Source organism: Bubalus bubalis, chromosome X (genome assembly GCF_019923935.1).
Source record: "Bubalus bubalis isolate 160015118507 breed Murrah chromosome X, NDDB_SH_1, whole genome shotgun sequence".
Classification (NCBI taxonomy): Eukaryota; Metazoa; Chordata; class Mammalia; order Artiodactyla; family Bovidae; genus Bubalus; species Bubalus bubalis.
This window is the reverse complement of record NC_059181.1, coordinates 51,860,297-51,886,380: the sequence shown is the minus strand read 5'-3', so window position 1 is coordinate 51,886,380 and position 26,084 is coordinate 51,860,297. Positions and strand designations below refer to the sequence as shown.

The following is a 26,084-nucleotide window of genomic DNA, read 5'->3' as shown; positions in this document are numbered from 1 at the left end:
GTCTGAGGAGACTTTACAAAGAGCTGAGAAAAGAAGAGAAGCAAAAGGCAATGGAGAAAAGGAAAGATATACCCATCTGAATGCAGAGTTCCAGAGAATAACAAGGAGAGATAAGAAAGCCTTCTTAACAATGCTAAGAAATAGAGGAAAACAACAGAATGGGAAAGACTAGAGATCTCTTCAAGAAAATTAGAGATACCAAGGGAACATTTCATGCAAAGATGGGCACAATAAAGGACAGAAACAGTAAGTACCTAGCAGAAGCAGAAAATATTAAGAAGAGGTGGCAAGAATACACAGAAGAACTGTACAAAAAAGGTCTTAATGACCTGGATAACCACAATGGTGTGGTAACTCACTTAGAGCCAACATCCTGGAGTGTGAAGTCAAATGGACCTTAGGAAGCATTACTATGAACAAAGCTGATAGAGGTGATGGAATTCCAACTGAGCTATTTAAAATCCTAAAAGATGATGCTGTTTAAGTGCTGCATGCAATATGTCAGCAAATTTGGAAAGCTCAGCAGTGGCCACAGGACTGGAAAAGGTCAGTTTTCATTCCAATCCCAAAGAAGGGCATTGCCAAAGAATGGTGAAACTACCACACAATTGTGCTCATTTCACATGCTAGCAAGGTAATGCTCAAAATCCTTCAACCTAGGCTTCAACAGTACATGAACTGAGAACTTCCAGATGTACAAGCTGGAAAAGGCAGAGGAACCAGAGATCAAATTGCCAACATCTGTTGGATCACAGAAAAAGCAAGAGAATTCCAGAAAAACATCTATTTCTGCTTCATTGACTACTTGAAAGCCTTTGACTGTGTGGCTCACAACAAACTGAAAAAAAATTTTTTTTACAAATAAATAATACAAATATATATTAGAGAATTATCTAGCTACTTTCAATATACTAACATTAGAAGAAAAGAGAAATAGAAAGAGCAGAGACTACATCACCAAGTTGTTTTTTGACCAATATCCAGACTTAAACAGTGCTGGGAAGTCCCAAGTCACAGCACATCTGGATTCCCAATTGGGAAAGTTTCCCAAGGCAGCTTAGTGGGTGAGACTTCAAAGACTGGGTCCCTGCTTATAATCCCAGGATGGAGGCAAACTGATATCATCATCAATCTGTGACTGAATTGCAAGCCTGGTTTTATGTTTATGCTGTTTGTTTTATCTTGTAAAACTTGGAATGTTGCTACACCTGGGGCTTGGTTGGCCAGGCCCCATCCAGGGGCTCAACAATCTCAAGATTCCTCCCCCATCTTACCTATGGTGCTACAAGTCTTACACTCACAGCAGTCAGTCCCTCACAGTCACTCCTAGTCAGAGCAATATCCAGGCAGATTAGAAGCAAGGTCAGAGGCCTGCTCTACTTTGTTTCTGAAGCCTAAACAAGACTATTTATTTAATTTCCCTGTCAGTCCCAGGGTTGTTTAGACTGAAGAACATAGGAACAAGGCAAAAGAACACAAGCAGTCTTATTAATTCTGTAAGTAACAATGTAGAACATATTGTAGGTTTTAGTAAAACAATCCACTCATTGAAATTGAATGGGCTTCTCTAGTGACTCAGACAGTAAAGAATCTGCCTGCATTGTAGGAGACCTGGGTTCGATCCCTGGGTCAAGAAGATCCCCTGGAGAAGGGAATGGCAACCCACTCCAGTATGCTTGCCTGGAGAATTCCATGGACAGAGGCGCCTGGCAGGCTAAGGTCCGTGGGGTTGCAAAGAATCAGACACAACTGAGCAACTATCAGTCAGTCACTCACTCACAGTAATTGATGGAGTGTTCCAATAACCACAGTTCTCAAACTTGAGAAGGTGGTCCATACAGCAGTCCTTCCATAGCCTTGTCACAGTCTGTCAGTAAATGGGTGTAGTTATCAAAGTCTAGATAATTTAACCACCTTTGCAAGAGTCTATGATAGAAGTTTATGCTTCTGTTGGCCAACAGTAGGGCAGGTGAAATTGTCTTCCGTGTTAGCTAGGTGATATTCTTGTATTACCATTTGGAGATACATTTGCTGCATTCTCAAAGAAAGAAACTTAACAAGAGGGTTAAAGATGCATAAAAGTAGAAGAGTTGTCAAGGTGTCTAGAAGAAAGGTTAGTTAGGAGAACCAGGGCCAGACATTGGCCTATGATGTCAGTATTTCTCTAGGTATGAGAAGATGCAAGAATTTGGGCTCATTAAAAAAAAAATCTTTACCTGAAAACATCTGACTATCTGAAGGCCTGTTTTGTCCATTTTTCCAGAGTACAGTGTGAGTGCCTGATTTCTGACATCCCCTGAATTCCTTCAGGGAGTATTGAAGTTCAGCAGCTCTACAGCTGGCCAGATTTAATCTTAGCAGAGGCAGTCTGCAAGTGCCAGTTTCCAGTCAGCAGGCCCCTTCACAGCCACAGATTTGACGATGCTTTGGGGGCATTTCATGGCCATTGTGTCCCATGGGGCTGGAAAGGCTCATTTCCAGGTCTAGCGAAGATTCCATTGATGGGCCATTCAGTGTGTTGTTACTGGACTAGGCCCTGTGAATAGCAAAAGTCTCTGGACCATTCCTGTCTTACTAACCTCTTGGTCCAGGAAAATATACCCTCTTGTTGCTTCTTCCCATATCTAGAGTTACATTATTAGAATCATTGATCTCATATGGAGCTATATATATCATTTTATCAGTGGCTCAGTCACATATTTGGTAATGTAAGAGACAACAATTTTCTGAAACAGGCAACATAGAAAATAATATAGCTAGCAGTTGTTAGTAAGGTCATAAGCTAGAATTTAAGTCAAGAACTTTCATCAGGTATAGCCCAATATACCCCAGGTCATCTGACTTAGTTAAATGATTATATCCAGGTATTAATCTCCTGGTTGTACATAATGAAGCATTTGATATTTATTCAAAGACTGACTACTAATACAAGCTTTAGAAACAAAGTGTCCTTTTAACAACTTAATTAAAATCTTAACAATACAACATAACAACAATGAACTATTTCAGAAGTGAATAACAAAACTAGAATGTAATGTTCAGTGAAACATAAACATTTTTCATTGTAAGGGCTTTAACCCATCAAATAAAAATGAGGTTTGTCAGGGAGCCAGGAAAAGTCAGGTGGCCATCTTGGATTTCCCATAGCCCAGACTGATTTACAGCTATAGCTTACCCATTTTAAATTCCCCAATTTAGGAGTAGACTATTGCCATGTTTTTAAGGACATCAGGATAGCAGTAGTTTGACAGTGAGGGGTCAATTTTGTAGAACAGAAGGAGCTTTATCTACATGTACCATAATCTTTATACGTCATTATGAAATAATACTTATTTACTTTACCAAAGTAACAAAAGATTTTTAAAACAAATATAAATCACTTAAAGGCAAAGAAATTCACAGTCTGTTATCAGAAGTTGCATTCTAAGAAAACTTTGTTCTCTTAACAGAGAGAGAAAACCAAATTCCAGTCTGGTACCACCTTACTGTTAATAGCAAAATTTGTTTATCTGGTTAATCTTAGAAAGTCTTTTCCATAAATCTTGATGACCTAGCAGTATTCTTCTAAAGGCATGAGAGTGAAACCATAGAAGGCATGTTTAAAATCTGATTATATTGCAGTTGACAAAGCAACCTGGTCATTGCTGTGACATGTAACACTTTAATATAATAATTAGAATTATAATTAACAACATTTAATCAGGACATATCAGATCTTTATGAATTCCACATAATTTTTAGGATACCTATATTAGTAACATCAACCATACATATAACCTGAGAAGATTTATCACTCCTCCGACAATACTTCCCATGTAATTTAACATGTCAAATGAACCCATGTAGTTTAATACCTCTCTTAGGGATGTTTTGGGGTCCTCTGAAACATCCCAAAGTTGGCTAGAGGTCAAAAGAACTTCATTAGAATTTAATTTTAGGATGTTTTGCCAAAAATATCAACAGGGTTTATAACAGTCAGATAGGATCATATAGGTCATTGTGAAAAAACAGTTACTCTCTTAGCCAAAGTTAACAAAAAGATTTCAAAGATAAACATAGAACAGATCACTTCACAGGTAAAGAAACTTAAAATCCATTATCAAAGGCAGTTCAACATCTCAAGATAACTTGTATTATGTACAAAACTATTTTCGTGGGGTCCACTTTCCATAAAACCTGTCTCTCTCTTTTTTTAAATAACTTTGTTTATTTAGAAACAGCCACCTGTAAGTCAGATCTACTCTCTTTTTTTCTTAATAAACTGCAATTTCATTTCTCATACTTTTTTTTTTTTTTACTTAAAACACATCTTGTTTTCCTTAAGCAACTATGAACTGTCCTTTATATTAGCATTCTGTAGATTGGTGAACATATATACCAATGATAATTTCTAAAAACATTTGCTTTCTTATAGAGAACATCTCAGAGTGGCACCAAGCATATTTATTAATAGTCCAAAATCTCTTTAGTTTCTCTCTAAGAGGAAGTTAGCATTTAGTAATTAATGTTTCAAAATCTTATTTTATTGGGAAATGACCTAGCTATTCAATAAACTTTCATCACTTAGTTTAGCACAACCCTAGAAATTCAAGTTACCCCAATCTGGAGAGACTATTTTAGACAGACATTCCTAAAGTATAATTATTAGTATAATTATTCTTAATTATCTAAAAGTTCTTGTCCCGTTTATATTTTTCTTTTTTTAAAAAGTTTCTTCACTTGAGTTACTCTCCTTATTGACAAATTTAGCTTACATTAAACCTAGGCATAATAAAAGTATTATACAATGTTGATGACTCAAGACATGTCTTAATTAGATTAGCAAACAAGCATTAATACTAGATATTTAATATTGAATATTTCCCAGTTCACGTGAACCTGAAATTCATTTAGGTTAATTTCTCTTGTAATTGTTTGATTCATAAGTGCTTACTTTTCTTTAAGCCAATTGAATAGAGCGCATTTACAAGTTAACCTCATATTATCCAAAAACAAAGACACATTGAGACATAGATAAATCCAGACAGACAGAGATCTCATAGTTTTCCATTTGAGATTTAAAATGTCTCTGACTCTTTGCGCTTTCCTTTTATTTTTTCTTGGCTTGAAATTCTAATTTGCCCAAGGCTGAGGTCTCAGACAAATTGGACTCTGTATTTCAAGGACGTGGCAAAGCTTGCGTTCTGTGCTAAATTGTTTCAGTTGTCTCCAACTCTTTGGGACCTCATGGACTGTAGCCCTCCAGGCTCCTCTGTCCATGGGATCCTCCAGGGACTCTTCCCAACGCAGGGATCGAACCAGGTCTCCGGCATTGCAGACAGATTCTTACCAGGGAAGCCCTGGCAAAGGTTGACTTCAAGCTTTTTCCTAGGTGGGCCTTTTTAACAAGCTAGCTGTTTTTAATTGCATATATAAGAAGAACCGGTTTTGCAGTTTCAAAGGAAAACAAAATTTCATTTTAACCAGTTTTCTCTGGAGTCTAAAGAATATCATGGCCACCTTGTGTCAAAAAAGTCATCTTTCCTTTCTCTAGTCATAGTTTCATAGCTAAAATACAGACCAAATAGTACTCAAATTGACTGTAATAACAGGGACAGAAACAAACTTGCTAGAGTTGGGAAGGAGTGGGGGAAGCTAGTTTCCCCCTCTCCTCTAAGGGCTTCCCTGGTAGCTTAGCCAGTAAAGAATCTGCCTGCTTTGCGGGAGACCTAGGTTCGATCCCTGAATTGAGAAGATCCCCTGGAGAAGGGAACGGCTACCCACTCCACTATTCTGGCCTGGAGAATTCCATGGACTGTGTAGTCCATGGGGTCGCAAAGAGTTGGACACAACTGAGTGACTTTCATTCACTTTCACTTCCTGAGAGATAGGGGAAGTTAGAAAGGGATTAGCTGATGGAGAAGGAGACAGAGGCAGATGGGGATGGGGTGTAAGGCAGCAAAGGGACAAAGAAAGGAGAGAGAAGCTGCGGGCCGGCTCAAGGGAGAGCCGACTTAAAAAGTGAAGATTTGATCAACTAAAATATAATTTTGGCATTGTAACATGGACTGTCATCCTCACAAATCGCATAATTCTTTTTCCAAGTCCAACTTATCTTCAGACAATTTTCAATTAGCTTTATGTGCTTTACCATAGGCAGAGAGGAGGATCCAGCCTCTCACCTAGCACAGCACATTCTTAACCTTTTTCAATCAGCACAAGCCAGAAACATTTAATAACTTTTAAAGGTTCAACCTGCTTTAATCGAAAGTTCCAATTCTCACACAATTCAATGAATACGTCCTATTCATTAGCTAAAGAGCAATAAAGTGAATCTTCCCATCTGGGAATAAAAACTTCATCAACCTTCATCTCATCCTTCTTAAAGAATGGCATTTTGTCTCACAGATCCTGCTCACAGCGCCAATTAATGCTTTGCTGAAAGTTCACTTTCACTTCAGGTTCAAGGGATTTGTTAACAAAATAAGCCACTCATTATATACAAATAAATAATACGAACATTTATTAGAGAATTATCTAGCTTACTTTCAATATATTAAAAGAAAAGAGAAATAGAAAGAACAGAGGATACCTCACCAAATTGGGTTTTGATCAACATCCAGACTTAAACAGCACTGGGAAGTCCCGAGTCACAGCACATCTGGAGTCCCAGTTGAGAAAGGGTCCTAGGCAGTGTGTCCGCTCAGTGGGTGAGACTTCCCAAGCTGAAAAATTCTTAGAGATGGGAATACCAGACCACCTTACCTGCTTCCTGAGAAATCCGTATGCAGGTCAAGAAGCAACAGTTAGATCCAGACATGGAACAATGGACTGGTTCCAAATTGGGAAAGGAGTACATCAAGGTTGTATATTGTCACTCTACTTATTTAACTTATTTTTCTTTAGAGGAAAAAACATATTACTCACTCTCTGGCATATTTGTTATTGTCTTCCTTCTTCATTAGAATATCAGCTTCTTGATGGCAGGGCTTTATGTCTGATATGTTCACTGCTGCATCCCCAAACTCGCACACAGTAGGTATTCAATAAATGTTTTTTTGAATGAGCAAACAAGGCAGGAGGGTATGAGGAGTAGTGGTTCCCGTAGGACGTGAAGAAGCTGTGTCCACCCCAAGTCATTCCCATTAGCGCACACACACAGGCATGCTTGAGACACGCACCATATCATGTCTGCAATTCAAAAAGTGTGGGCTGCCAATTTCCATCTTGTGAATATTAAAAACAATTGACTGAAGTATAGGATAGATACTATTTGACACTTTACTATGTATGTTTTAAGAGTCTTCATAGTGTCAGCACCTCTGTAGCCAAAGGCCATGGGCACAGACTTGTGAATGACCCCATGAATCGCAGCACGCCAGGCCTCCCTGTCCATCACCAACTCCCAGAGTTCACTCAAACTCATGTCCATCGAGTTGGTGATGCCATCCAGCCATCTCATCCTCTGTCGTCCCCTTCTCCTCCTGCCCCCAATCCCTCCGAGCATCAGGGTCTTTTCCAATGAGTCAACTTTTTGCATGAGGTGGCCAAAGTATTGGAGTTTCAGCTTTAGCATCATTCCTTCCAATGAACACCCAGGACTTATCTCCTTTAGGATGGACTGGTTGGACCTCCTTTCAGTCCAAGGGACTCTCAAGAGTCTTCTCCAACACCACATTTCAAAAGCATCAATTCTTTGGCGCTCAGCTTTCTTCACAGTCCAACTCTCACATCCATACATGACCACTGGAAAAACCATAGCCTTGACTAGACAGACCTTTGTTGGCAAAGTAATGTCTCTGCTTTTTAATATGCTATCTAGGTTGGTCATATAGGTTTCTCAAGAAGCAGGACAGGTGGTCTGGTATTCCCATCTCTTTCAGAATTTTCCATAGTTTATTGTGATCCACACAGTCAAAGGCTTTGGCATAGTCAATAAAGCAGAAATATATGTTTTTCTGGAGCTCTCTTGCTTTTTCCATGATCCAGCGGATGTTGGCAATTTGATCTCTGGTTCCTCTGCCTTTTCTAAAACCAGCTTGAACATTTGGAAGTTCACGGTTCATGTACTGGTGAAGCCTGGCTTGGAGAATTTTGAGCATTACTTTACTAGCGTGTGAGATGAGTGCAATTGTGTGGTAGTTTGAGCATTCTTTGGCATTGCCTTTCTTTGGGATTGGAATGAAAACTGACCTTTTCCAGTCCTGTGGCCATTGCTGAGTTTTCCAAATGTGCTGGCATATTGAGTGCAGCACTTTCACAGCATCATCTTTCAGGATTTGAAATAGCTCAACTGGAATTCCATCACCTCCACTAGCTTTGTTCGTAGTGATGCTTTCTAAGGCCCACTTGACTTCACATTCCGGGATGTATGGCTCCAGGTGAGTGATCACACCATCGTGATTATCTGGGTCATGAAGATCTTTTTTGTACAGTTCTTCTATGTATTCTGGCCACATCTTCTTAATATCTTCTGCTTCTGTTAGGTCCATACCATTTCAGTCCTTTATTGAGCCCATCTTTGCATGAAATGTTCCCTTGGTATCTCTAATTTTCTTGAAGAGATCTCTAGTCTTTCCCATTCTGTTGTTTTCCTCTATTTCTTTGGATTGATCGCTGAGGAAGGCTTTCTTATCTCTTCTTGCTATTCTTTGGAACTCTGCATTCAGATACTTATATCTTTCCTTTTCTCCTTTACTTTTCACTTCTCTTCTTTTCACAGCTATTTGTAAGGCCTCCTCAGACAGCCACTTTGCTTTTTTGCATTTCTTTTCCATGGTAATGGTCTTGATCCCTGTTTCCTGTACAATGTCACGAACCTCCGTCCATAGTTCATCAGGCACTCTGTCTATCAGATCTAGTCCCTTAAATCTATTTCTCACTTCCACTGTATAATCATAAGGGATTTGACTAGGTCATACCTGAATGGTCTAATGGTTTTCCCTACTTTCTTCAATTTAAGTCTGAATTTGGCAATAAGGAGTTCATGATCTGAGCCACAGTCAGCTCCCAGTCTTGTTTTTGCTGACTGTATAGAGCTTCTCCATCTTGGGCTGCAAAAAATGTAGTCAGTCTGATTTTGGTGTTGATCATCTGGTGATGTCCATGTGTAGAGTCTTCTCTTGTGCTGTTGGAAGAGGGTGTTTGCTATGACCAGTGCGTTCTCTTGGCAGAACTCTATTAGCCTTTGCCCTGCTTCAATCTGTACTCCAAAGCCAAATTTGCCTGTTACTCCAGGTGTTTCTTGACTTCCTACTTTTGCATTCCAGTCCCCTATAATATAAAGGACATCTTTTTTGGGTGTTAGTTCTAAAAGTTCTTTTAGGTCTTCATAGAACCGTTCAGCTTCTTCAGTATTACTGGTTGGGGCATAGGCTTGGATTACCGTGATATTGAATGGTTTGCCTTGGAAACGAACAGAGATCATTCTGTTGTTTTTGAGATTGCATCCAAGTACTGCCTTTTGGACTCTTTTGTTGACCATTATGGCTACTCCATTTCTTCTAAGGGATTCCTGCCCACAGTAGTAGATATAATGGTCATCTGAGTTAAATTCACCCAATCCTAGTCCATTTGAATTCACTGATTCCTAGAATGTTGACGTTTACTCTTGCCATCTCTTGTTTGACCACTTCCAATTTGCCTTGATTCATGGACCTGACATTCCAGGTTCCTATGCAATATTGCTCTTTACAGCATCAGACCTTGCTTCTATCACCAGTCACATCCTTAGCTGGGTATTGTTTTTGCTTTGGCTTCATCCCTTCTTTCTGGAGTTATTTCTCCACTGATCTCCAGTAGCATATTGGGCACCTACTAACCCGGGGAGTTCCTCTTTCAGTGTCGTATCTTTTTGCCTTTTCATACTGTTCATGGGGTTCTCAAGGCAAGAATACTAAAGTGGCTTGCCATTCCCTTCTCCAGTGGACCACATTCTGTCAGACCGCTCCACCATGACCGCCTGTCTTGGGTGGCCCCACATGGCATGGCTTAGTTTCATTGAGTTAGACGAGGCTGTGGTCCATGGGATCAGATTGGCTAGCTTTCTGTGATTATGGTTTCAGTGTGTCTGCCTTCTGATGTCCTCTAACAACACCTACCGTCTTACTTGGGTTTCTCTTGGACGTGGGGTATCCCTTCACGGCTGCTCCAGCAAAGCGCAGCTGCTGCTCCTTACCTTGGATGAGGGTTATCTTCTCATGGCCACCCCTCCTGACCTTGAACGTGGGGTTGCTCCTCTTGGCCACCTTCCCTGACCTCGGGCATGGGGTAGCTCCTCTAGGTCGCTCCTGTGCCATCTCAGCCTGGCACTCTTGGTGGCTGCCCCTGACCTTGGGCGAGGGGTAGCTCCTCTTGGCCATGCTTCTGCATGGTCCGTCACAGCTGGCGCGCTTATGGGAATGTTAGTGTCAACCTCTGAGAGAACTTATGCCAAGGGGTATCTTCCAGGACTGCTGCTTCCAGTGCCCCCATCCCTATGGTGAGCCCCCACCAACCGATACCTCCACAGGAGACTTTCCAACACTAGCAGATAGGTCTGGTTCAGTCTCTTGTGGGATCATGGCTCCTTCCCCCTGGGTCTTGGTGGGTGCAAGACTTTGTGCCTTCCAAGAGCGGTGTCTGTGGAAGTCCTATAATCAAATCCTGCTAGTCTTCAAGGTCAGATTCCCTGGGGATTCCCAGTCCCTTTGTTGGATCTTCAGGCTAGGAAGCCTGATATGAGGCTCAGAACCTTCACAACAGTTGGAGAACTTCTTTGGTATTATTGTTCTCCAGTTTGTGGGTCGCTCACCTGGCAGGTATGGGATTTGATTTTATTGTGATTGCATCTCTCCTACTATCTTGTTGTGGCTTCTTATCTTTGGACGTGGGGTATCTTATTTTTGGTGGGTTCTAGTTTCCTTGTGTTGATGGTTATTGAACATCTAGTTGCAATTTGGGTGCTCTCACAGGAGGAGATGAGCACATGTCCTTCTACTCCGCCATCTTGAACTGGAAGCCTAAATTCTGGTGTCTGATCTTGGCTCAGATTCTTTGTGTCTCAGCACAAAGAATTCAGCGAGAGACAAAGTAATGGGTAAGAAATGGAATTAGAGAGAAACACATTCCACAGACAGTGTGGGCCTTCTCAGAAGGCGAGAGTCACACTTGTATGTATTTCAATTTGAGAAGTGGTTTTTATTGTGCTTTTATTGGTGTCTTTGTTGCAGAGATAATAATTATCGTAGAAACAAAAACAATTATATATGCTGAGTGCTCATTTGTATTTCTTCTTTTGTGAATTGCCTTTCCATATCCTTGAATGTTTTTCTGTTTGGCAGTTTGTCTCTTAGTGATTTGTAAATTATATATATAGTGTCATAGATGGTTAGAGATGTATTTTTTCCTAGATTGCCATTGCTTTTTATTTGTTTGTGGTGTTGCCAACATTTTAGTAGTCAAATGTAAGTCTTTTCCATTAATAATGTCTTTTTTAGTTTTTTGTGTTAGATTTTCTATATTCCAGATTAGTTGTTATTTCCCCCCAAAAAATAAGTTCATGTTTTTCATGCTTGAATCTTCCATTTGGAATTTTAGTGTGACCCGCAGAGCAAACTTTCTATTTCTCCCCTTTCCAATACTTAAGCAAGTTTCCCAAATTTAACACTGACAAAACTATTTCTTCCCCAACTGGCTCTTGGTGCTTCATTTTGTCTTTATAGTAGACCACAGCAGACAATATTCATGGCTTAAAGCCATTCTCTGTAAAATCGGCTCATTTCAACTCCCATCTTGCTTAGCATGTCAGCAAAGTCTTAAGGCCAGCTATACTTGTTTTTTTATGCAAATAAACACAGTAAGCCTGCTCAATTACCTCTTTTTATGCCTCTCACAAGAGTTTTGCAGTTTTCTTTTTCACATGAGTCCCAAACACTGGTTAAGGTTATTCCTAGGTATTCTTTTTTACTATTATGAAGGGAGTCTATTTCCTGTTGTTTTCTAACTGGTCATTGCTTGTATTTGAGAAAATGTTTATTCCTGCTACCCCTGCCTATAGCGTCTCTTTGTGTACCCAATGCCCTCTATACTTTCCCAACACCTGCTCCTTTCCCTAAAGTAGAGACTTCACAATGTTGTCAGCACATGGAAAGCGCCAATAAAAATGTTTATGTTGGGTAATTGTTTCTCCAGCCAAGACATATGTCTCATAAGTATAGAGACATACATTCCAATTTATCTGGCTTTGTTTGCACTGTGGCCCAGCATAATTTTCTTTTTTGTGTGTGTCTGTGCTGTGTGGCATATGGGATCTTAGTTCCCCAACCAGGAATCAAACCCACGCCCCATGAAATGGAAGCATGAAGTTTTAACCACTGAGTCTCCAGGGAAATCCCACAGCCTAATTATTAATAGCACTCTTTTTACTTGAAAACTCACCCAACGTTGAATGATATCTCTAAGATACCTGTAAGGTCTATCTGTAAGAGGACTATTTTTTCTCTAGCTGTGGTGAGTCAGGGCTACTCTCTAGTTGTGGTGCCTGGGCTCCTTGTTGCAGTGTTTTCTCTTGTTTTGGAGCATGGGCTCTAGGGTGTGTGGGCTCGGTGGTTGAGGCTCCTGGGCTCTAGAGCACAGACTCAATAGTTGAGGCACATAGGCTGAGTTGCTCCTTGGCATGTGGGATCCTCCCAGACAGGGATGGAACCTGGGTCTCCTGCATTGGCAGACAGATTCTTCACCACTGAACCACCAGGGAAGTACAAGAAGACTATTTTAATAAGGTGATAACCAGTAGTAATTATAACACACACATCAGTGAAGGGAATTATTAAGGGGCAAGAGACATGTTTAATCATATCATGAAAGCAGCTGTTAGCCTTCACATAGACTTAGGCCTGTTATTGAGTCCCCTGATACCTGTTTCAAATGCATTGTGAAATTTAATAAATTATCCATCTCAAAAAACTTATTATGAAATATCTCAGGTGTAGAAAAGTTATAAATATTATAACATTATAAGGAATACCTTATATTGATCTCTTAGGAACCAGAGATCAAACTGCCAACATCTGTTAGATCATCAAAAAAGCAAGAGAATTCCACAAAAACATCTACTTCTGCTTTATTGATTATGCCAAAGCCTTTGACTGTGTAGATCACAACAAACTGTGGAAAATTCTTCAAGAGATGGGAATACCAGACCACATTATCTGCCTCCTAAGAAATCTATATGCAGGTCAAGAAGCAACAGTTAGAACTGGACATGGAATACAGACTGGTTCCAAATTGGGAAAGAAGTATGTCAAGGCTGTATATTGTCACCCTGCTTATTTAACTTATATGCAGAGTACATCATGGGAAATGCTGGGCTGGATGAAGCACAAGCTGGAATCAAGATTGCTGGGAGAAATATCAATAACCTCAGATACGCAGATGACACCACCCTTATGGCATAAAGCGAGGAAGAACTAAAGAGCCTCTTGATAAAAGTGAAAGAGGATAGTGAAAAAGCTGGCTTAAAATTTAATATTAAAAAAAACTAAGGTCATGGCATCCTGTCCCATCCCTTCATGGAAAATAGATGGGGAAACAGTGACAGACTTTATTTTCTTGGGCTCCAAAATCACTGCAGGTGGTGACTGCGGCTATGAAATTAAAACACACCTGCTCCCTGCAAGAAAAGCTATGACCAACCTAGACCACATATTAAAAAACAGACGTTACTTTGCTGACAAAGGTCTATCTAGTCAAAGCTATGGTTTTTCCAGTAGTCATGTATGGATGTGCGAGTTGGACTATAAAGGATGTTGAGCACTGAAGAATTGATGCCTTTGAACTGTGGTGGTGAAGACACTTGTGAGTCCCTTGGACAGCAAGGAGATCAAACCCGTCAATCCTAAAGGAAATCAGTCCTGAATATTCATTGGAAGAACTGATGCTGAAGCTGAAACTTCAATACTTTGGCCACCTGATGTGAAGAGCTGACTCATTTGAAAAGACCCTGATGCTGGGAAAGATTGAGGGCAGGAGTAGAAGGGGACGACAGAGGATGAGATGGTTGGATGGCATCACCGACTCAATGGACATGAGTTTGAATAAGCTCTAGGAGTTGGTGGACAGAGAAGTTGGTGGCCATCAGAGTTGTTGATGGATAGAGAAGCCTGGCATGTTGCAGTCCATGGGGTCACAGAGTTGGACATGACTGAGCAACTGAACTGAACTGACTGAAGGAATACCTATGTACCTAGTACCACCAAGCTAATAAAAACATTTAGTTTAAGCCCTCTGGATAATACACCTCTTCCCAGCTGCGTCACCTTTTGTCCCCCACAGCTTATCCTGAACATTATGCAGTATTGTCATACTTATGCATGGGCTTCCATACATGTGGATATGGCTTTTCATGTTCTTGGTACACATGCATGTAGTATTGTTTTTAAAGTTTTAAACAGGCAGGTATCTCATTTTTTTATCTTTGAGATTGTGTACATTGATATATGTAGATATTTTTACTACTGTATAGCAATTTAGCATATTATTTATTTATACTTGTTGGACAACAAGGGTTTCCCTTGTGGCTCAGTCTAATCAACCTGCAATGCAGGAGACTGCCTACAATACCAGAGACCCATATTGGATCCCTGGGTCGGGAAGATCCCTGGACAGAGGAGCCTCAGACACAAATACTTACATGAACTGTTTTGTTCATTATAACCAGGCCTCTTGCTGGACTCACTTAAGCTCTAGTAACTTTGATTGTCTTGGTTTAGCAAAATAGTTTCTCTTCAACAGCTTTGTTTTCTGCCTTATGGAATGGTTAGAACTTGCAGAACCGTGTTGGTGATAACTGACCACTTTATGCTTGCAGTGTGATGTTGGCTGTTAGTCTGAGGCTACCTTATCAAGGTAGTATCTTTACCTTTAAAAGTTACCATCTACTGTCACGTTTTTTCTCTTTTGACACTGAGATGATGAATATCACACCATAAGCATATCCAAAAGACAAATCATACTGTCACATTAGGTTATTGTGGTTATGTCATTGAGTTAGATTCATTTATTTCCTTCAGGATTATTCCGTCTGTACTCCCAACTTCCACACCCAACTCCCAACCCAAATTTAAATGGTCAGTTTTATTTTACTTTGATTTTTTTTAGAACTGGTTCCTAAGTATATTGATCAGTTCTACTGTATTTCTGCTCATCCACTCATTTAAAAGCCCTGCTGGACTCCCAGCCTCATCTCTTCACTCAAGCCTTGCCCTATCAATGGAACTCCTGCTGTGTTGACCCTGATTACCCTCTCCTCAATTTTCACTCTCACACAGCCTTATGATTCAACCCAAGTGCCACCGACAACAGAAAGCCTTTCCTGATCTCCCAGGCTAGACCAGACACTTCTGCTCTGCTCTGTGTACCCAGAGATCCCCCTTCCAACATCTTGACACAGAATGATCTGTCTCCTCCTCTTGACTAGAAAAGCTCAATAGGAGGGTGGAGGGTTGATTCATCTGTCCTCTCAGTAGTCAGGAGGGCCAGACACAGGCAAGTGTGAATGCCAGAAGGAAAAAAAAAACTAGCAGCTATTTGCATCAAGACCAAGGGATCAGGTTAAGAACACACACACTACTGCTTTCCTAGATCCACTCTGGGACATGGTCAAGGGAAAATTTTTTAAGAAGTAGAGCCTTAGAGAATGAGAAAAACCACACAAAGCCAGTACCACTGAGTTTACTAAACTTTTATTACTTTTATCTTTGAAGGCTGGAACCATCAAAGTTCTTAGATCAACTTTAAGTGCTAGATGGAGTAAAAAAAACCCACAAGAGACTACTGGTCGATCTGTGAACAGATCTGACAAGAAAATGCAAAACAAAATCAAAGAGGATGCAAAGACTGTTCTGGGGAGCCAGTCAAATTATTTATTAAAATTTGTTAGAAGTAAACTAAAACATTAATAAATGAAATCAAAATTTTAAACTGAGCTCCAGACTTGAAACTGTTACACAGGCTCAGGATATAGAACCTTCGGCTGGGTTGACAGAATCCACTAAAACCTGCTGGTTTGTTCCCCTAGAGCAAGGCGGTGCTTTGTCCTTAGCTACAATCTCTAACACCATCACCACTCCCAAGTGTAGATGCCATTCTGAGAAAGATCCCCTCAGTTCCTGATGACCCTGAAGGAGGAGGATGCACCAGTGTGGTAACAGAAATGGCTTTCTGGAGAGTCCATTTGGATTTGTTCTCCAGCCATCTAGAATGTGTTCAAGAGGTGCTTATTTCTTTTTAAACTTGAAAAAAACTCCATTGTGAAAAGTGAGTTATGAAGAGTGCTCTTTATTTGAAACCTCCACAACACAGACGCCAATCTTGTCTCGCATTGAATCATTAGCTGTGCACATCAACACATTCCAAGCACAAATTAAGAATTGCAAACAGAACAAAAAAATATATATATATATAATTTTTTCCCCTATCCAAAGGTTTCAAGTCTCAATGCAGCAAATCCTTCTGAACACAGAATCTGAGGAGCACACTGTTCAAACAGTTGGGACAAACAGGTCCCTGTAAAGGCTACTGCCTTTTTAACACATGGGGTGGGGGATCATGGACGGCATGGAATGGGGAGAGGAGGTGAGGAAAAGGGAGCCGGAAGAGAGGATGAGCAGCAAAGGGGGAACGGGTATGCGCTGGGGCAGCTGGGACACACACATGGTGAGTTGGTGGATCTCATTTATTGGTTTTTGACATTTCTTTCTGGTTCTTTTTTGTTTTTGGTTCCCCCTTTACCAGGTCCAACAATGGTAAAAAAAAAACCCTACAGTAGTGGGTGTGGCCCTTTTTAGGCCAGCCCAAAGCCTTCAGAGCACTCCTGGATGGCCAATAGTAGCATGTGACGGAGCTTCTCAAAGCTCTCATAGGCAGGCAGGTCCAGCTGATTAAAACTAGGGAAAGAAGACACATCAATTTGTGATAAAAGATGATAACCAAATCCCTGTGTTCCCATGGTGCCCACCTGATTTCTGCCTGTACACTCCCAATCTTGTCCTAGCCTTGTCTGTCCTTCTCAGTCCCACTACTGGCTACCAGGCACCTAAAATATAATCTGACCCTATCACTCCTCTTTAAATACCATGGCCCAACCATGGTATAAATACCACCTCCCAAATACCACACCCCTTGAGCCCAAAAGCTCCAAGGAGGCATTCAGGCTCATTGGTCCACCTTTGCTGAGTTCTTTAGCATTCTGCTCCCTGCAACTTCTTGCTCTGACCATGCTGAGCCCTGGAATACACCTTGTTTTCACAGGGCAATTTTCACCTGCAATGTCTCCCCAGCCCCACTGTGAATCTGGGTCAGCTTCTCATCTCAAACACCATCATCTCCACAAAAACCACCAAACTGTGAGCTACCCATAGGTTCACGGTAGCTGGGGCTAGATTTGGGTTCTTGACTACTCCTGACCATGGTAAGGGCACAGAAGTGGCAAATATGCAAGTTCAATTCAAATGCTGAAAAGAACAAACTCTTCCTCTTACCATGTGTGAGCTGAAGGCAGGCGGTCTGTGGACCTGTCATCTCGATGGATTTGAAACTTCTGAATGCCATTCATGCCTTCAAGGGCAGCAAAACCTTGTAGGGGCACCTTGGAAGTACCTGTGACAAACTGGAGGAACTTGGCACGGTCAGCTTGATCGAAAGAACGCAATGCTCTCCAGAACCACTGGATCTACAGGAATGAACACAAGAAGACAGCATTAGGTAGAGAGCTCCTGGAAGAAAGGGGGTGGGATATGGAATGTCAGGCAAGTCCCTTCTGTGGGACAGGTTTTAGTTCTTCCATTCACATGATGACATCACCTGAAAACGGAAACTCCAGAAGAGTGAAGAGTTAGATTCAGGTAAGCTGAATCCCCCCCTCAAAACCTCCCCTCCCCTAAGAGTACCGGTTTATTTGCTTGTCATACAAACTAACACTGCTTAAGGATACAGGGAGGGATGCCAGCATCAGCTCACCTGAATAGAGTTGGACTGGTACTTGTGATATTCAGTGTTAGATTTCAAATCGTCAATGTCGATTGTGGGCAGTCCTGATATGAGCAGCTCTAACTCCTGCTCAGTGAAGATGGAAATGAGGCGCTTTGGAATGATCTCATAGAAACCTTCTAAGAAAGCCGCCAGCTGTTTGCGGATGGCTCCTGAGGAAAGAACCAACAAGCCACGTGGCATCTGAACTTGCACAGCTGTCAGAGGTCAGAGATCCCTAATCCAGCAGGATGCTGACTGATCTGCCTACATCACCCATCACTGTTTCTAGGCCCCTGTATGAGGGTGGACGAAGGGAAATATTTTTTGGTCAGGTTTTTGGACTCCTTTTATGCAAGGCATTTGTGGCTGGCATAGGGGAAAAGAAGAAACAATGTCTGTGTAATGAATGAGGCCTGACTGTCCCATATTGAACAGCTAGGGGATCTAAGGGGCATTTCCCTACCTGTCATTCTCATCTGGCACACCAGGTGTACATATTCCTTCTTATTTTCCTCTGTTACCAAGATGTTGGCCCCATTGGGTTTGAGGTCACGAACTTCACAGACTCCAAACTCTTGGACCTAGAATACCCAAAATACCAATAATATGAATCAGGCTTGGTCTAGGATGGGACTTACATATACCTGGAAACACACCCTAAACACTCTGCTGTATCCTGGGCAAAGAAATGAAGCAAGGTCATTAAAAAAGTGACTTTTCTCATGAGCTCATGAATCCCTAAATGGAAAAGGTCAAGGGTTTAGTCCTAAAACATACTGTCAATAGTAAAAGGGAAAAGGGCATGGATAATATAATATAACGTAATAAAAACAAATCTTTATGTAAAGCAATTTTGGGGAAGCGTAACATTGAGATTTTTTTTGTTTTCATCTATCTCTATTTGCACAGTTTTTCTACAATGAAGTACCTTTGGGAATGATGAATAGTGTACTAGAGTGTTTTTTTTTTTTTTTTTTCAAAATATAGGGGAAACTAGTATTGTTTTACAAATGCTGGTTTTTCTGTTTGTGCTGTCTCATGCAAATACTCACTGCTCTCTGACAGATAGGGAACGGGGCATGAGATTTTAAGACATCAAGATGCTTCCTTAGAAATATTAAGAGGTTATCCAATGTCAGTTCAAGAACAATCCCATAATGGGATTTCCTAAACTAGCTGGGGTATGAGACAGTCAGGATCTCCTGACCTACCTCAGTGCTAAAGGTGAGATCATAGCCTAGTGTGGAGACATCATTTTCCAGCAGATAAACCAGGCCCTGGTAAAAGTGGTAGTCTTCACTCTCCATATCTGTATATCTAGATAAACACAAATAGGGTCATGGATTGGGGTGGCAGAGGCAGCTTAGGGATGGGGCACAAGGACCAGATTTCCAGGACTGAGGACAGTCCCAGGATTATGCCACATCCTTACCTGACAGACTTGCCCAAAATGTGTTTGTAGAAGGACCTAGTAAAGTAGCACTCCAGGAGGCGGTTGTCATACACAGCTTTGGCCACGATGCGTCCAACAAACTTGAAGTAGCTGAGGTGGTTGGGGTTGCAGTGAGAAGATGGATTGATGGTGTATGTGACCCGATCACCAGGTGAGGTACGGAACAAGGCATACATAGGGTTAAACATCTCTCGAGAGATGATCATATACCACTCCCGCAGGAGCCCTCCAGCATCCTGCCCTTCTTCTCCTTCAAATACTATATACCTGTTTAAGAGAGCAGAAACAGGGATGTGCAGAAAGCCCAGGACAAATCCAATCTTCTGCACAGCATGACCTGAGTGAGTGACTGAGTGAAGCAGTAGCTGGGGAGTGCAGAGTCAGAGGACAGTGGTAAATGCAGAGTGCCAGGAGAGCCCAGAAGAGAGATGGGGATCTGGGACAGAAAAGGGCATCACTGATGGAAGAGATGTTCTGAAGTGTCAGTAAAGGCTCACTGATATCCCAGAAAACACTAATAGGAAAGATATAAAGACCTAATAAGGCCTTTAAACAAGGGAGGAATCATCAAGTGGTATCAAAGAGAGCTGAGCTGAGTTTGATATCAATTACGATTTGGTGGTGGAAGAGTAGGATTCAGTCTGTCTTGGAAGCTTCTCTGAATTCCTGTGTGACGACATGGCTAGTAAGTCCATGCCACAAGGGGAGGGAGGAATCAAGTTCCTGAGTTCAAGAGCATCATCAAATGACTTCAATAGGTCTATCATCTCACTGGCTCCCATGACACATGATACTGCAAACTGCCAATCTCCTCTAGGTGGCATCATAATCACCAGGGAGTGATAACCAATTTGGTGGGGAGTCACTCTTGCAAGTGTGGTCTCCCTCAACCCAGGGTACCATTTGCTCAGCAGGCTTCCCGTTCCTAGTGTAACAATGGAGAAAAGCTCTTTGTGAAGCCATCAGGTGTACCTTTGTAAATTCCACAGACTCTCCTATCTGTATAGGAATTGTTGGGTAGCTCAGCCCAAGGGCCAGCTAGCCAACAGAAGACCAGTCTCGTTGAGACTGGGCGGAGAATATGGACGACAGCTCAGTGAGAGCTAGATTCCTCTTAGGAATTCCTACCAGCGAGGGCAAGCACTTCTCTAAGTTCCCCTGAACATCTGGGCCCCAAGTAAGCCTTCACTACCAAGTAGGAAGGGTCAGAACCACCCCATCCTGTTTTACTCTCTGCTCTGGGTTCTTACAATCGATTCTTCATTTCTTCAGGGGATTTCCGGTGCAGCTCACGATAGGAGTCTTCAAAGACATGGTCACGACGAACGTGCACAGCCATGTCTTCTTTCCGGAGTCCCTCGTCCAAACGCTCCAGCTCTTGGCGGAAATATCTTGGGAGGTAGGAAAGAAAGGAAAATAAGATTGGGGTGGCAGAGCAAATTTCTGTTTGCCTGATTAGGATGAAGACCCACAGTGATGTTCCCCTCATCCTCCAGACACTTTGATCTCTACTCTCCACCTTTTTTTTTTTTTTCCTGGGGAAATGCCCAGTATCCTCTGGAGAAGAGAATGGCAACCCAATCCAGTATTCTTGCCTGCAGAATCCCAAGGACAAAGGAGCCTGATGGGCTACAGTCCATGGGATTGCAAAGAGTTAGACATGACTGAGTGACTAACACTACTACTGCTGGGAAAGGTAAGTCATTCACTACCAACTCTGAATTTTCCCCGTGTCCATCAAATAGGGGCCCACAGACATTATGGCATGGAATTTCTGCAATGAGCAGGTAAACATGTGTAGGTGCACAGAAAGGAAGAGAAGAGTAAAAAATGACAGGAGTGTTGTGGAGGCCTTCTCGACCCTTCCAAGCCTTGCTGTAAATATACTATGGCTACCTGCATCTCCTGTATTACCCCAAAGGATAGACAGGTATTTAGAATTCATGTGGTTAAACAAAGGCTTGCATTTCTCTGATGGAAGAACAGAGACTAGGTTGAAGAGCACCAAGGGATATTTAGGTACAGTGGCACTTGGTGGCAAAGATGAGTCTCTTCCCCCTGCTTAGCACCATTCCAATCCAAGGGCTGCCACCGAGGAAAACTTCTTTCTCTGGAAACATCACCCCCGGAGGATGTTTGACTCCTTTTTGGGAGGGGAGATACTATTTAGAAAGCTCCCCCCCCCCCCAAACATCCAGGGCACATACTTGCGCTTGACATCGAAGTCGAGGACACGAATGTAGTCTACCAGGACAGCAAAAGGCCCATCAGCGAGGTGGGTGGTGGACTGCCGTAGGATCTGGTTTAACACAGTGCGATGAGTCTCTGAGGGGAGAAAGGACAGCAGGAATCAGCACATCATGGGTCACGGAAGAAGGGACGTAGGTCAGTCAGTCAGCAACTCTTCCTTGTTTCAGGGAAAAAAAGTGTGGCACAAAAAGACTTCCAGACCCAGTCCCTAACTCATTAGCCTCACTTTCCAGTACACACACACACTCACCCTGCAAATCAGCTGACAACAAAACACATGAAATGACCCTGTAGAAAAATGAAGCCTTCTACATTTGGGGGCCTAAGAGTTCCCTGTACCTGCAAAGCGAAGAAACTTCTGTGTGTCAGGGGGCAGGCTTGAGGAGATGTGCATAGATGAGGGCTCCCGGGAGAAGAACGGGTCAAGGGAGGAAGGAGTGGCTGGGGTTAAAGGGGCAGGGGAGAGAGGAGGTGGCTCGTCCTTGATGTGTGCCAGCTGGCTCTCACGGGTGTCCCGGACAGGAGGCTTGCTCTCCCGTTCTGTTGCATGGACCAGAAAGAAGGCCTCGACAGCAGGTTGTAGCACTGGGGGTAGGAATGATACAGGACAGTGACATTTTACTTTATAAACTTTAACATATAAACCTCTTCCCCCTCAGAATCAAATTTCAAAACTACTAGATGAAAACTTGCAGGAGATACATAATGGTGCCACAGAGGAAGTCAGAGCTTCCAAAGAAAAATGGGATAGACAACCAGTTATAAAGATTCCCCTAGTCTAAAGAGTAAAAGATAAGAGCTACCAAAGGAGAAAGCAAATCTTTTTTTTTCTGATAATGAAGTTGGAGAAAAAAATCCTCTCCTTTGAACTCTCATGGAGACCTGAGGGAGAGGAGTAATCTGGAAGGAAGAAAATTAAGCTGGCAGAAAGGGCCCCAGAACAGATTAGCAGGCCTGGGCCCTCAGGCCACAACTTACCTAGCACCGCATGCTGGTCATGGGATTCCTCCAGTTCCTTTAGACACTCTCCCAGCATGTCCCACAGCTCATCCAAGTTCAGCTGCTCACTGAGCAAGGGTAACTCAGGTGGCCTCTCCTCCTTCTCCTTCTCTCCCTGTGGAGTTCCATCTGAGCCTAGACAGCACACAGAGGAGAGATTCAGGAAGCTTTTTCTTCATTCACACCAAATGCATAGGCCATTAGAAAGACCAAATAGATTGGTCCACTGGCCACTGAGTAACATCTGAAAGCAAGCTCTAGTCCTACACTGAATGGCATTTAAATGGAATAAAATTAATACAAGAAAAAGTTTGTCTAGTTGCACTAGACACTTTTCAAGTGCTCAATAGCTATATGGAGCTAATGGCTACTGCAGGAAAATTCTACCAGATAGTATTGGTCTCCTCATTGCCTTATCAGCTCCCAGAAGACCTATGGATTATTAAATGATCTTGTTGTTGTTGTTCAGGCATGTCCGATTCTTTGCAACCCCATGGAATGCAGCACACCAGGCATCCCTGTCCTTCACTATCTCCTGGCATTTGCTCAACTCATGTCCATTGAATGGATGATGAGTTGATCATCTCATCCTCTGTTGCTCCCTTCTCCTACCCTCAGTCTTTCCCCAGCATCAGGGTCTTTTCCAATTAAACGATCTAATATTTTTTAAAAAAAACAGATGTCCTATGACACTATCCCACAGGAATCTGTTAAAAGGGTGCCCAAATGCATTCTATATGAAATTAACCTTGAGAAATGCGGCTAATAATAGCATCCACTGTGTTCTAGGACTGCTTTAAGTGTTATATATACACGTTAACTCAATCCTAACTAGGAACATTAAATGAAGAAACTGAAAGAGGTCCCAGAGAGAGTAAATGGGGAGACAAACACATGCTCTCTCCACACAGTATTGTCACAGTGTCTTTTAAAAAAAAATTTATTTTTGGCCATTGTGGATCTTCATTGCTGTGCGGGCTTTTCTCTAGTTGTGGTGAGTGGGGGCTCCTCTCTAGTTGTGGTGGCTGCTCTTGTTGCAGAGCACGGGCTCTAGAGTGTGAGGGCTTCAGTAATTGCAGCACCAGGGCTCTAGAGCACAGGCTCAATAATTGTGGTGCGTGGGCTTAGTTGCTCCATGGCATATGGGATCTTCCTGGATCAGGGATTGAATCCATGTCTCCTGCATTGGCAGGCAGATTCTTTACCACTAAGCCACCAGGGAGATACCTGTTGGTTTGTTTGGCTGGTCCATGTCTTCATTGTGGCATGTGGTGTCTTTTAGTTGTGGCATGAGAACTCTTAGTTGTGGCACATGGGATCTAGCTCCCTGATCGGGGATTGAACCTGGGTCCCCTGCATTGGGAACACGGTCTTAGCCATTGAACTACCAGGGAAGTCTCGATACCACATATTTCTACCATTATCAGAGGATATGCTCTGATATATTTTAGCACTTTGAAATTTATTAAGCTAAAGCTCTGGGTATGGTTAATTTTGGTAAATGTTCTATATGCATTTCAAAAAGTTTATTGTTATTGGCTGTGGTGTCCTGTATATGTCAAAATTATTAATAGTTGTTCAGATCTTTTATATCCTTAGTAGGTTAGTTGCCCAGAGCATGTGGGATCTTCCTGGATCAGGGATTGAAGCTGTGTCCCCTGAAGTGGCAGGTGGATTCTTTACCATGGAAATATCAGGGAAGCCCCATAGTTTCTTTATTACCAAAATTGCAGTGTGTGCTAGGATTCTCCAATGAGGACCAGGTGGTGATGGTTAGTGATTTTAGTTGATTGGTATGGGTCTATCAATATACAGAAACCAGGGTTCACTTAAACAAACGAAAACACTGAGTTTATGTATTTGAAAGCAGGGGATCAGGCACCCATTCCATTAAGATTGGCTCTCCCTTTTGTTGGGCTGGAAATAGAAAGTAGTACTGACCAATGGACTGAGTATCTTGAGCACTGGGAGATGGCTGGTCCACATCCATGGGTGACTCCTCCCTTCGGACAGATGCCTCTGACTGGCTTGACTCCGACTGGATAAAAGGGAGACAAAGTCACATAAAGGGTGCAACTCTGTTTTCCTCAGGGATAGGCTAGAGGCTGTCCTACAATCTCTCACATATCATTAAGCTTGGAAAGAAGCCTCCCATATCTTCCCATATGGAAAGAAGTTTCCTTAGCTCTCCAGTACAAAAGAATGGCCTTCCTACCTCCTCTGCTTATCTTCCACCCTGAGCTAGCATGCTTTTCCAAAGGGCTCCCTGGATGCCTGCCATTTGCCTCCATTCTATTCCAGGCCTGAGTCCAGTGAGGCACCAGGCTCCTGGACTTCAAGACTTCTAGGAACAGTTTGTGTGTGTGTGTGTGGGTGTGGGTCTGTGTGTGTGTAAAGCTTAGATGGGCAAAAAGTAGGTTTGTTCTTCGTTTATACGTGTGTGTGTGTGTGTGTGTGTGTGTATAAAACTCAGATGGGCAAAAGGTAGGTTTGCTCTGTTCCTTTTTGCTCACGAAAGAGGAAATAACAGGGGAATGAATTAATGCAATCTTTGATGGGTGGGATTGGCTTTTTAAACCAACAGGCCTCAAGATATCCTTATTTCTTGGATCTTGGGAAGGTAACTTGCATGTTGTATAAGGACAGGCAAACAATGAATGCCATAGTATACATGCTAGGCTTTTCCTACAGTCATTCTATGCTGAGATCCTAACAATGAACTGGCTACCTAGGAACTGAAGGCTTCCTCCTAAAAGAGCCTGGGTGCCAAGGGAATATGAAGAATAGAGGCAGAGACCAGGGTGGAGGGACCAGCCATTGCCAGAAGAGGCTATGTGGAAAGTGTACCAAGCTTGGGAGACTTTCAAGGGCAGGATTCCTGATATGTCTCTGATGCACTTGCATTGTTCCATGAGACTGAAAAATCTTTATCCCGTATCCCCTCAGGACCTTGCCATTTAGCATTATGCAGTTTGCAAAAGCGCCACTATTGACTGGATAGCTGGGAGTGGGGTATGATGGCCAAGCTTTAAACCAAACCAAACCAATGAACAGTCAAGAAAGCACCAAGAGAAATTAACTGTTGTCCAGAAGCATTCATATAGCCAACTTAATGCAAAAGCATACAAGGTAAGGGCAATGAAATCCCACTGATGATATGGTGGGAGACGGAGGAGAGACAAATGAATGAGGGGCCACAGGCATCATGCTAACCGTTGCTGCTTGTTGCTGTCTCCGCGCCCTCTGACCCTCACGTACCATTTGTATAATGGCATCAGCCTCAGCCTCCAGCTGCCGAACAGCTGCCTGGATGCTGCTAGCTGAGCCTAAACCGGAGGAACCTGGGAGAAAGAAAAAAGAAGGTAAGATGTAACCTGTGGAAAGAGGGAATGCT

The 26,084-nt window shown here is 42.3% G+C and overlaps 1 protein-coding gene across 25 annotated transcripts in view; it reads right to left on the bottom strand.

Moving 5' to 3' along the window:
• Positions 1-16,276: 16,276 nt before the first annotated feature.
• The window catches only part of HUWE1 (HECT, UBA and WWE domain containing E3 ubiquitin protein ligase 1), a 157,410-nt gene continuing 147,602 nt past the window's right edge, over positions 16,277-26,084 (bottom strand). For 24 of the 25 annotated variants that reach the window (XM_025276922.2, XM_025276919.2, XM_025276925.2 and 21 more), the window contains 12 exons: positions 25,904-26,031; positions 24,632-24,728; positions 22,670-22,825; positions 22,031-22,276; positions 21,649-21,766; positions 20,692-20,832; positions 19,421-19,708; positions 19,200-19,305; positions 18,452-18,569; positions 17,977-18,158; positions 17,499-17,689; positions 16,277-16,904 (listed from right to left, as the gene is read on the bottom strand). In XM_025276922.2, coding sequence (XP_025132707.1) covers positions 16,802-16,904; positions 17,499-17,689; positions 17,977-18,158; positions 18,452-18,569; positions 19,200-19,305; positions 19,421-19,708; positions 20,692-20,832; positions 21,649-21,766; positions 22,031-22,276; positions 22,670-22,825; positions 24,632-24,728; positions 25,904-26,031 — 1,874 coding nt within the window. In that variant the 3' untranslated portion in view covers positions 16,277-16,801. The remainder of the gene's footprint in view (positions 16,905-17,498; positions 17,690-17,976; positions 18,159-18,451; positions 18,570-19,199; positions 19,306-19,420; positions 19,709-20,691; positions 20,833-21,648; positions 21,767-22,030; positions 22,277-22,669; positions 22,826-24,631; positions 24,729-25,903; positions 26,032-26,084) is intronic. The other variant, XM_044936853.1, reaches the window with a different exon arrangement.